At 39.5% G+C, this 12,153-nt stretch overlaps 1 protein-coding gene across 2 annotated transcripts in view; it reads left to right on the forward strand.

Moving 5' to 3' along the window:
* Positions 1 to 746: 746 nt before the first annotated feature.
* The window catches only part of abca12 (ATP-binding cassette, sub-family A (ABC1), member 12), a 94,420-nt gene continuing 83,013 nt past the window's right edge, over positions 747 to 12,153 (forward strand). Inside the window, exons 1-11 of one of the 2 annotated variants that reach the window (XM_045707784.1) lie at positions 747 to 1,294; positions 1,847 to 1,927; positions 2,282 to 2,375; positions 4,485 to 4,644; positions 6,266 to 6,390; positions 6,774 to 6,847; positions 7,656 to 7,835; positions 8,007 to 8,212; positions 9,731 to 9,852; positions 10,730 to 10,833; positions 11,368 to 11,511. In XM_045707784.1, the coding sequence (XP_045563740.1) occupies positions 1,859 to 1,927; positions 2,282 to 2,375; positions 4,485 to 4,644; positions 6,266 to 6,390; positions 6,774 to 6,847; positions 7,656 to 7,835; positions 8,007 to 8,212; positions 9,731 to 9,852; positions 10,730 to 10,833; positions 11,368 to 11,511 (1,278 nt within the window). In that variant the 5' untranslated portion in view covers positions 747 to 1,294; positions 1,847 to 1,858. Of the gene's footprint in view, positions 1,295 to 1,846; positions 1,928 to 2,281; positions 2,376 to 4,484; positions 4,645 to 5,142; positions 5,224 to 6,265; positions 6,391 to 6,773; positions 6,848 to 7,655; positions 7,836 to 8,006; positions 8,213 to 9,730; positions 9,853 to 10,729; positions 10,834 to 11,367; positions 11,512 to 12,153 lie in introns of those variants that run through there. The other variant, XM_014173727.2, reaches the window with a different exon arrangement.

Consider the following 12,153-nt stretch of genomic DNA (forward strand, 5'->3'; position numbering starts at 1 on the left):
ATAATGAAACTGGCTCTCATGAGGACTGACAAAGGAAAGGAAGAACCAGAGTTACCTCTGCTGCAGAGGATAAGTTCATTAGAGTTAACTGCACCTCAGATTGCAGCCCAAATAAATGCTTCACAGAGTTCAAGTAACAGACACATCTCAACATCAACTGTTCAGAGACTGCGTGAATCTGTTGTATTCGGTGCACTTGACAAATAAACGTTGATTTGATTTGCTCTGTTGAACATATTCTTTGGAATGACTTCAATAGCAACAGTGAATATATTTAGTTATGAAGAGGTTTCTTAATAATCATTCTCAACATAGCACATTGCTAATCGTCAGTGACAAATATAAAAGCTAAGCAGTGCTGGTTTTGGTTAAAACCCTGGATGAGAGACCAAATAGCTGCATGGCAACACTACTGTAGGAAGTGATGCCCAGCCTATTGTTACTTGTTTTGATAGTGGATATAAAGTTGAAAATCTGACATTGTTTCAAAGGCACATATTCAACATATTTTATACAAGATTTGTCTATGTTGAAAGTGGGATACAATAATGAAATAATCCTGTGGTTAAAATGTCAATCTCAAAACAACAGTTTATGTTGATTACTTTTTACAAATCCAGTGTATTTTAAACATAGATCCACGTCACAATACGTTGACAAATGACGTTGAAACAAACTGATTCAACCAGTTTGTGCCGGGTAGGAAGCTGTGGTTTGCAATATGTAACGTGTTTGGTAACGTAGACTGCCTATTTCTTGCCACTCACTATTAAGACCACAATTAGCTATTGGGGATCAGCATTTACAACACAAATCGAAGGCAAATTAACTTCATAGACAACATTTTGTAGCCTGCATTAAAATAGTTATAACATTTTATAATATTAGCTTGGGAGCGAATTTTACGCACGCACGCATGCACGCACACACACACACACACACACACACATTCAAATAAACAGGACAGGCAAGTTAAAACACCCGCCCCTTAGTCTACATTATTAGTCCATGACTGTCTTTGAAGCACCTACAGAAGCCAAGAATCACGGCAAAATAATTTGGATTCAGACAACACTGGACTGTAACTGTTGGCTGGGCCCACAAGTTATTCCGCATATTATACTAAATCACGAAAAGCTGTGGATTGAAGTAGCCTGTTTTCTTTATTTTCTTCAAGTTGTTCCGACTGACGGAGAGCGGCTGCTAGGATTTACTTTTACGATGTCCCGGTTGGAGTCTGTCGATAATATCCGATAAGGACTTTAGGCTACCAGGGAAAAATTAAGAAGAAAATGTAACCTATTTGAAATTGAAATGTTATTTTCGTGTTATATGTTTTGTGTTCATTTGAATATGTTCTAAAGATGATGATAGCCAGGCTAATGTGGGGAGAATCTGTAACATGATCGAATTGATATACAAAATAATGTTGGCCTAGATCTGGTCAAATTGTATTAGGGAATTCAGGTCATGGTCTAGTTTCTCTATCTTTAAAAAAAAATCTCTAACTATTTACAACCAATGTTATATTCACAGAGACACAAAGTAGATAGACTACATTAAAGCCAGTTGCTCAGATTGTAATGCATTCCAAATAACACGACAAAACTCCACACTTTTCCTATCTTAGAATTCGGCATCAAGGAATCCATAACGAAACCCTATAGGTTTTTTCCATAGTGTCTGTTAAATGCAATGATTTGATGACTTTATATAACGGTACAAATAGTACTGATTATATTATAGTACTGAGCATATTATAATGATTAGTATTTTATAGTATTCAACAATGACATATACATCATTTGACAAGTCCTTTTTCCCCCCCCATCGTTTTCTCCTCCAGCTTCCTTTACTGATGGCCGGATTTTTCCAACAGCTGCGACTTTTACTTTGGAAAAATGCCCTTGGTGTCATTAGACAACCGGTAGGTAAAAAAAAACAAGCATTCCATTGGTTTATTGTGAAAGCTATTCCTTCAATAATTATATGAGGAGCATGAGTGACATCTTGAACGAAAATAATGTCATGCCAAACTAATTTTGTCATGTTCTAAGTCTCTGATGATCTATTACACATTAAGACACACATTTTATATCACCATTACATGTTCTGTAATTTTAATGCACTTATACAAATTTATACAAAACTATGAACAAATGAAAGCAACATTGACTGTCTTCAGAAATTGTATGTATTTTTATCTAGTCTAAACAATGTAAGGTGTTGTGTGTGTTAGGGCTGGACTGTCTGATCTGAAACTTTGCATTCTGTCCATCAGGGCTGGACTGTGGCCCTCCTGGTTTGGCCACTGGTCATCTTCATCATCCTGGCCATCACCCGCTCCCAGTTCCCCCCTAAGCTGAAAGACTCGTGTAAGTAAAGGACCGTTTCTAGAGAGGTGCACTGATTTATGACATTGCGTAATAACTTGTTGGTGAATCTATGGCACATTTAAAAAAATATTTACTCCTTGAGATTAGAAAATACATTAGTCAATACTAAACTAAAGTGATTTCACTTGAGTTAATCATATACCATTTTTTTACAGGTGTATGTGGTCATTATACTACTGCGTTAAATTACATTTCCTTTAGTGACAGAGTTTAACTACTGTGTTTGCTTCATCTTCAGTCATAATGTTTTGTCCTGGAGATCTTTTCCAAAGCTTGAAAACAACAGATGAAAAGATTTGTGTGTATGTTTCCCTCCCTGACGTAAAACTCTAAAGAGTTAGTTAAGATGGCCAATGTGACGTGGGAGATCTCGTGACCCTCACAAAGCTCCTCATCATGTGATTCAGCAAATAAAAGACAACTAACAATACAAATAGGAGTGACCGAATTGTGTTAGAGTTGAGATGCCATCATGATTGGTCTATGGGCTTTCGTATAGCAATACCAGTAAATTGTGTTGTTTCTGTCCAGTTTTAAGTCAACAAAGCATGACCAAAATAACTTACATTTAAGATGCATAATTGGTAGGGCTGGGAATTGCCATTGAACTCACGATACGATATTATCACGATACTTAGCTGCCGATACAATATGTATTGCGATTCCTATGATTCTCACGATTCTATATGTATTGCAATTTGATACTGTGATTTTATTGTGATTCGATGTTCTGAACATATTGCTGACCACATGTCTGCTGGAGAGGGACAAGAGAGAGCCATGAGAAATCTAGTTTTGATCAGTCATGGAAATAAAAGTACTGAAAACAAATTGGCTCCCCATTTAGAAAGAAGATGGAGAACAAGCTATGAAGGAAAAGTACTGGAGTTTTGGTGCAGGTACAGCCAACTAGCGCAAAAATAATATTGCGATATTGCCAAAAACATAATATCCCGATATGAAACTATCGATTTTCCCCCCATCTGTAATTATCGAATAGGATTTTCCACCTGCCAGTCCCAATTATTTTAGCTTTGTAGAATTGACAGACAAGGTATAATTTGTCTGTCAACGCCAGGGCAGGGAGGGTTAATGATAGTGACCCTTGCCCTAAATGACTTGACACCACAGAGGTCATTCAGAGGCCTCCATTGTTTCCAGTGTGGTGATGTGTGGGTGCTCCAGAGATTGGATGGAATGTTTATTTACTGAGGTTAGATGAAATGAAAGACACCATCTTCTGTTCTTCATTGCTCGGAATGTCCTATGTCCTCCATCAAGTCATATTCTCATAGTGTTTGCTGTATTATCAGTTTTTATTAGTAATGGGCCGGTCAAATGATGAGATCAGTATTTTTTGTAATATAGATCATTACATTTCTCCATATTCATTACCAATCCAAATAATCAGGTTAGCGTTCACTGTATATGTGTTTGATATTGCTTAGTCATGTTTGTGTAACCTTTTGATCATGTGACACCTGTAGGTGTGACAAGATTAATGACCTCCGAGACAGGTCCAGTGTTTCTTCATGTTTCTTCCATAGGCTCTCTGGACATAATGGACATTTGTTTGCTTAGAAATCATTTCACCATTTGGAAAATTATTGCACCAATATAAGTTATTGTATTATGATGGAATGTAAATTATGCAACAGAACTATGTGAACTACGTTAAGGGTATTTGAAGTAATAACATATTATTAACTATCATAAGGTGATTCATGTGAGAAACAGTGGGCCTAATAATTACCAGTAGTTTCCACTTTATTACTATGTTATTACCTGTATATTCCAACAGTATTTGGTGTCAGGTAGTTACCAACTATGTTGAATTGTTTGTAAGTAAGTCCTATAAAATACACATTTTTACTTTCCTATGAAATACCAGTTACTTAATACTGAGAAACATTACTGTAATGTCTATATGAAATACCAGTTAATTAATACTGAGAAACAGTACTGTAGTGTCCATATACAGAGTATGTTTCTATTCCATGTTATAATGTTAAGTGCTACCCAAATGACTGAAATCCTTCTGTTACTCCGTTAATGACTGTTATTGGGGTGTCTGTCTGTCTGTCCCAGGCTATGTGGCCCCGAGGAACCTCCCCAGTACAGGTTTCTTCCCCTTTCTCCAGACCCTCATGTGTAACACAGACAGCTCCTGCCACAACACAACTCGTCTGTTTGCCAAGAGTTCAACTAAAAACACCAGGGCATCCTGGACAGAACACGATGCAAAGAGGTACTCTGTCTTCACATAACTTTGTGGTTTTATATAGTGCTTTTCCAGATGCTCCAAAAAAAGTACTTTGCATAGTAAGGGGGGACATTCAACTCATCCATCATTGGCCATTCTCATACAACATTCTCCTGGACCTGAACTACTGTGCTTCTGTGGTCAAGATATCTATCAGAATTGGATGATGCTGTGGTTTTGATTTTGCAATTCCACTGCCTAGAAGGATAGAGTCAGGGAATAGTGTGAGGAAACAGGCTGTCTTTGATTTTAGAGCAGAAAGGCCTCATGAGTCATAATATAAGTTATAAAAGTCAAACCTCAACATCCACCAGAACTGAACAAATGAATATAATGATAACCCAAAAGGATTTGTTTTTACATTAAGTCGTTTGTGGATGTGTCACATCAATTATTCCTCTCAGATTCATCAATATTGTGATACCACTGAGGAATAAATATATTTTTGTTTCGCTTTGAGGCTCATTTTATCTTCTGGTATAGTTTTAGTGAGTAGAGAGACACAAAGAGACAGGCCGGAGATCAGCAACCCCACACAGCACAGAGGAGGGAGACTCCTTGATGGTACTGCATCACGTCACAAGGGAGGGGATTAGTGTCTTCATGGAAAATTACCTTGGGGGGGGGGGGGTAAGCCTCAGACAATAAACACAATCTCTGGAATGCTTTCTAACTCTGTTTTTCTCTGCTGACTGATAATGGCCTGTCGTCCACAGCAATGAGAATGTCGTTAATTAGATGTTTTTTTGTAGTAAAGTTTTGAATTTATATTGGTCAACAATATCATTTAAAATAATATGTTTAAGGTAAGATAGATTTTAGTCATTTTCTGAACATTTGACCTTGGAAAAGTTTTGCTATGTAGAGTTAGGTGTGTTGCATATTTCAAGTTCCTCTGTGGAATCAACTGTGACTCCATCATTATGTTAAGTCCATGCTGCCATTGTCACTTAATTCTACCTATTGTTGTTGAGCATAACAACATTCAATGAGGGTACCAACATTAGGAGAACCTGTTTGGTTTCCCCTTTACCTGGTGTAATACCTACCTGATTGCATGGCTGACTGACAGATTGCTTTCACAATGCCTCGCCCTTCATAGCTTCTATTTTCTACATTTTTGTTTGGACACATCTTTAGCCTTTTATAAATCCTCATTATCATCGCCATTCAAGTGTAGTAAGTGTTTGTTTGTGTTAAAAACAACAGCTATTACATAAGTAACTGATGGGTGTTTGTTGTCAAAGTGTAGGGTTGTGTGAAAAGATTGTGAAGAGGCTATGCATGATGGTAGGCATTTGTAAAGGTCATTGGTTGTCATTGTACTCTACTGTATGGTACATTTGTACTTTCTCATACTGATGCCTTTTATTTGAATAGCCTAGGAGGCTGTCTGTTTCTGCTCTCTCATTATTGAATTGTCATGCCAGACTGTTTGGCTTGACAATGAAAGCAATGGAGTTGGAAAGAGCACAAACAGATCTGAAACCAGTCTAATTGGTCCCCTCTCTCACCTTACCCTCTCTCTCCACCCCTTCTCTCCTTGCATAACCACTCTCACTGTACTTTCTCTCTCCTCTCCTCCCCCTCTCTCCATATATAACAGGGTATCCCTGTTGCCCCATGGCACCCCCATGCTAATGGACATTGGGATGGGTGGTAGAGTCCGTGCTGTGCTGCACGAGACATCTGACCAGCCTCAGATCATGGAGCTCTGGGACAAGTTTCTGAGTAGGTCCACTTCCTCAGTAACAGAAAACCATGGTCTGGTCCCAGATCTGTTTGTGCTCTTGTCAAATCTATTGCTGTCATTGTCAAGCCAAGCATTTCTGTCAATGTTTGGCATGATAATAAGTAACAAGAAGTTGACATGATAGCACAAACAGACTGGCACTCAGGCTAGAGAAACCATAGGAAAGTCTAAAAACATATAGGCGAACTGCTAATAAATACTACACTCAATATGACTATGTTGATTTGTTTCCCTTGTAGCCTATGTTAACAATCTTTGTGGCAATGTCTCTTGTTTATATTTGTTACAATTTATACAAGGATGGTGTAATGAATGGTACCATGCTGGCCTATATATTAACTATATCCTTCATATTTTCCAGATGCCAGCCACCAAGATAAATCAAAGTACAACTCTCCCATGGAGGGTTTTAACAACACCCTACTGGGAGACAAGGTGCGTCTGATGGAAATCATCAATATGTACAGTACCAGTCAAACGTTTGTACATTGTAGAATAATAGTGAAGACATCAAATCTATGGAAAAACACATACGAATCATGTAGTAACCAAAAAAGTCTTAAACAAATCTAAATATATTTTATATTTGAGATTCTTCAAAGTAGCCACCCTTTGCCTTGATGACAGCTTTGCACACTCTTGGCATTCTCTCAACCAGTATCCAAAATAAAAAAAGTACCCTCTGCCCGGGCCTGACAGTATTTAAATTGAATACAGTTTTGGACAGAGGCTATTGTTATAAAGTTTGTTTTTTCTGGGGTCATATTGACACCTGAGGCATCTCTTATTGTAGATAACATGGATGGCTAACTTTGTCCTTTGGGTCATCATGACTGAGGTGGAACAGTAGTAAACTGTAATACTTCTAATATAATTGCTACCCTCCAGTAATCTCTTTTGAAATACTCATTATATTACAGATGTATTTGTTTGGAAGTGTCTATGGTGTGGAGTACTCTATACACGGGTTATACAGTGTTCATTTCCCTGCAGTGTTAGATTTAGTGTAGGTCTGTAATGTTTGGAAAGAAGGACAAATATGGCAACCCATAAATCAATCACAAGAGTATTCTAGCCTGTTAGAACAGTTATATGGGTGTAGTCTACTGTCTTAGGTTACTCAGAACAACCTTTTTCGACAGTGATTATGTTAAGAAAGTGGTTTGTATTGAGATGATGTGCTGTATATATAACTATTTCCAAATACCTATGTGCCATCCTTCTACCCTGTGCGAGCGAGCAGGAAGCGCTGGATGCGATGCTGGATTCAGTGAACCTGTTGAAGAGGTCTCTGTGCTCCTTCTCCCTGATGGTCCTTAACGGGTCCTCCATGTCCTCCGTCGACCCCCTCACCTATGGACTGGTCACCTTCTGCAAGTCCAACAACACCCTGCTGGAGGTCTCACTGCTCACCATCAACCAGGTGTGTGTGTGTGTGTGTGTGCTCTCAAATTTCCTCTTCCTCACTGTTCCAACAGTGACAAACAAGACTTGGAAGGATGGCAACACAATACTAATATTATGCAAATTCAGACATAAGATAGATGGATCATGTTTGATTTTTAATGTTGAAGCATGCTGCTGGTTCCCTCAGTTGCTGACGGACCTGTTGCTGAAAGACCCAGCGCAGGCCCTGACCACAATGGGCACGGCAGTTGTGGTGTTTGAGAGGCTGCAAAGGGAGACTTCGCTGTGGGAGGGGCTACTGGGCCTGCCACGTCTCCTCATGCCCACCACCCCTGATAAGGTCCTGGATCAGGTGCTGGATGAGGGGGAGAGTCTTCTGCAAAACATTAAGAGGTAATGTATTAATCAAATGTATTTTACATCAACAGTTGGTCATTTGTGGCTCAGTTGGTAGAGAATGCCTCTTAGAAGTCTTGCAATGCCAGGATCATGGGTTTGATTCCCGCTAATGCCATCCATATGAAAATGCATGCATGCATGATTGTAAGTCGCTTTGGATAAAGCCTCTGCTCAATGGCATTTACTATTATTAGTTGTCACAAAGTGCTTATCAAAGTGCTTACCAAAGTGCTCAACAAAGTGCCTAACAAAGTGCTCAACAAAGTGCCTAACAAAGTGCCTAACAAAGTGCTCAACAAAGTGCCCAACAAGGTGCTCAACAAAGTGCCTAACAAAGTGCTTAACAAAGATCCTAACAAAGTGCTTAACAAAGTACCTAACAAGGTGCTTAACAAAGTGCCTAACAAAGTGCTTAACAAAGTGCTTAACAGTAACCCGGCCTAGAGCACAAAGAGTAAGCAGAAGCACACCGACAAGGAAACAACTAACTAGAAAGAAGGACCCTAGAAAGGAACCAGGCTCTGAGGAGAGTATTGTTGAGGAAGCGGGCAGAGTTTGGGAGGAGAGAGATAGTTGTATTATGGAGGGTATACTGTTGATGGAGTTTTACACTGTACTGACCTTAGCTTCCAACCCTGGGTGGTTCTGGGTGTAGGGTGTAGTTGCCCTTTAGATGGTGATTTGGGGTCAGTTTTGCATTTCCCCCACCAATGGTTTAGGTTAGGATTGGGAGAGGGGAAGCTGATCCTAGATCTGTACCTAGGGGAAACTTCAGCCTGTAGCGTGGTTCTGTGAGTTTAGCAAGAGATAGATAGTTGTAGAGTACAGGATGAACTATAGAGGGAGTTTTTGACAAACACTGCTGCCCTTTACCATTCCTTTTTATCTCAACAATCTGGTTTGTCAGCTGCACCATGGTGGAAAAATGCGTACCTCCTAAGCTGTGTGTTAATCATGATGAATGACAGGCTCTTTCTTCTCCACGACAAAAGTAATGTCAAAACTTGTTTCTTTAAGATATTACATAAGCATAATGAACTCATCTTGCTGCAGGTGTCTGGAATGTGTGTGTGTGTGCGTGCGTGCGTGCGTGTGAGTGTGTGCGTGTGTGCGTGCGTGCGTGCGTGCGTGTGTGTGTGTGTTTCAAGTTTTATTTGTCGTATGTACGGCATACACATGTTATACACGAAACGAAATGCTTACTTCCAGGTTCCTTCTCGACAATGCAACAACAATAAGAAATAAGATACGATAAGAATACAAACATAAAGTAAACTGCTCAGTAGAATAGAATAAACATTGTAGCATAAGTATAGTACAGGAAGGCACAATTTATGATCCAATATTGTGCGTGTGTGCGCTACGTGCATGCGTGCATCCATGTGTGTGTGCTTCCGTGCATGTGTGCACATTCAGATATTTACATGTCTGTGCTCACCATAGCCTACATTAGTTGAGTAAATCATTATCAGGCATCTGTTTTCTCCTCCTCCCCTTTCCTCTCCTGTGTAGGACTATGGCTGCCATGGAGAGCAACTTCCCAGAGGCTAATCTTTCAGCTATCTCCATGGTGAACCCTGCTATTGTCGGAAGCATCAACCTGCTCCAGTACATCAGGAACTGGCATGGCAAAGGTACAGTACCTATGCCAAGAACAAAGCAATCAACAAAATCAGATCTGTTTATTAGACAATTTATTTAAACACAAGTAGAAAAAGACAACATGCACAAAAAATTTATATTTACATTGTGGTCCTCTTTAAATCACCTCCAACCTTTTTCTTACATCACGTTTGATCTCCATGTCTATTTACTATCTCTATTGGTTTCTGATGACTCTCTTATTAACATCCTTATTCTTTCTGTAATTACTACTTTACCTCAAGCACCAAATGCCCATCTGCACTCATTTACATGTTTTTGATTTGTCAGTGTATTTATTCAGTTGGGAAGACATACATATAATCTGATGCTCAGAATCAGATGCATTTTACATTTTTTAATTCAGACTCCACATGCAAGCCCACAACAATAATCCTTTATCCCAAGGGAAAACCCCTAACTAAAGCACAATACTGTTTTGCTATGTTATGACGTTATCATCCGGGTTAATACAAGATGCAATGGCCCTAATAACTATTAAATAAAGTATCAGGAATTTCTGACCTGTTGCTTTTGGATAAACAATTTGTGCTAGAATAAATACTGGCAACTACAAAACTCTTACTCATTTCAGTTCAGCTTTGTGAGTCAGCCAGGTTATTTGGAAGAGGACAGAGGTAGTGTTTTTATTTGTCATGACTTACAGAATCAAACAACATTCTTTTGATTTAGAAGGGAACACTATTGAAGAAAAAAGAATGTGAATGTACGTCCAACATTTATACTAGACCAAAATACAAACCCCTCAGAGGAATGTTGACTGTCATGTTTTCAGCCCTCACTTGTCAGTAACCTCTTTAGATAGGCCACTTTTATCTGACATTTCTCAAAATATATGATTTTACACAGATGTCTACATCACCCTTGGTGATGTTATCATGGTGCCACCCAATACCTCAGCACCAGCAGCCGTCAACGCCCTCATGCAGCAGGTCAGGATACCACTAGACAAGGTAAACCTCCCTTCCCTGGCCAAAGACCATGTTTGAATGCTTTAGAAATGTGAGTTAAGCTTCCCTAGCCTGGTCCAGATCTGTTTGTGCTGTCTAGGTAACTCCTGTGTTCATTGTCGTGTTACATTAGCAAGACAGCACAAACATATCTGGGACCAGGCTAAAGATTCCATTCCCTGGGCTAAATCTGTTCTTAGTACAGCACAGTATGTGTCTGAATATCCTCCAGTAAATAAATATTTAGCCTGTATGACGGGCATGCTAAATAATATAATCTGATTAGTCTAGGTACCAGGAAGTGACTAGGAGCGCTTCTATCTGATATCAGGATGGATGTAAAACCTGTTCTTACTCAACAGTGATACTCATCACCACTTTTCTAAAAGGGACATTATAGAAGTATCCTTTTGAAGGAGATATGTACAATTACTCCTAAAAAATTATGTTAGTTCAAAGTAATTATGGGATTATTAAAGTATAAATTACTTTACTGATGCATACCCAAACATGAACCTCTCCAACCCCAACCTTTAGGCTGTGGTGCTTACAATGGACAAGGCACTCCTGCATTCCTACATATGTTCAGGAAACCTCAGTGTTGAGCTCCAAGCAGCTTGTACTGGAGGGACAATGGATATGCTGCTGGGGTGGATCAGTGCCGACAAGGTGGCCCAACAGGTATGTGTGTGTGGGTAGGTGGCGATGTGTTTTGGCATCAGCGCAGAGATGAGCAGAGAAAAGAGGAAAACAGACAGTGAAGGTGATGTCTGGGGTAGGGCCGTTGCTGTCTTTCATTTCCTATCTGAATAGCATTACAAACCTTTTTTCCCCTTATTCTATTCTCTGTTGTTCAAATGTAAAGACATTAATATATTATATAATTCCACTTTCTCTCTATCTCTCTTCCTCCTTCTCTCTCTATTTTTCCCTCCCTTCCTCGCTCTACCCCCTTCTCAATACATACACTCAATCAGAGACACAGCTGCAAACCAAACAAAGGGTTACCTTGGTAACATCCTAGCTTCAACAACATAACAGAGCAGTGGGGACTGATGGGGGAACTCACAGGGCCATCTGTATAACAGGACCCCAGAGATTACCAATTACACCTTTCTGCCAGGTTGCCACGAGGCTAGGGGTAGAGCTTTAAACTTATTACCAGTCAGAGGCAGAGGCAGTGAGCTAAGCCGCCTCTCATCTGTGTGCTCACTCACTGAACTGTCTGGTTCAGAAATAATATATTTCTTGGATGATAGCCTGACTGTTTTTTCACTAATGGACTGATCTTGTGATCAGTGGTTATTGTACATACGTACAGTA

This window comes from Salmo salar, chromosome ssa25 (genome assembly GCF_905237065.1).
Source record: "Salmo salar chromosome ssa25, Ssal_v3.1, whole genome shotgun sequence".
NCBI lineage: Eukaryota > Metazoa > Chordata > Actinopteri > Salmoniformes > Salmonidae > Salmo > Salmo salar.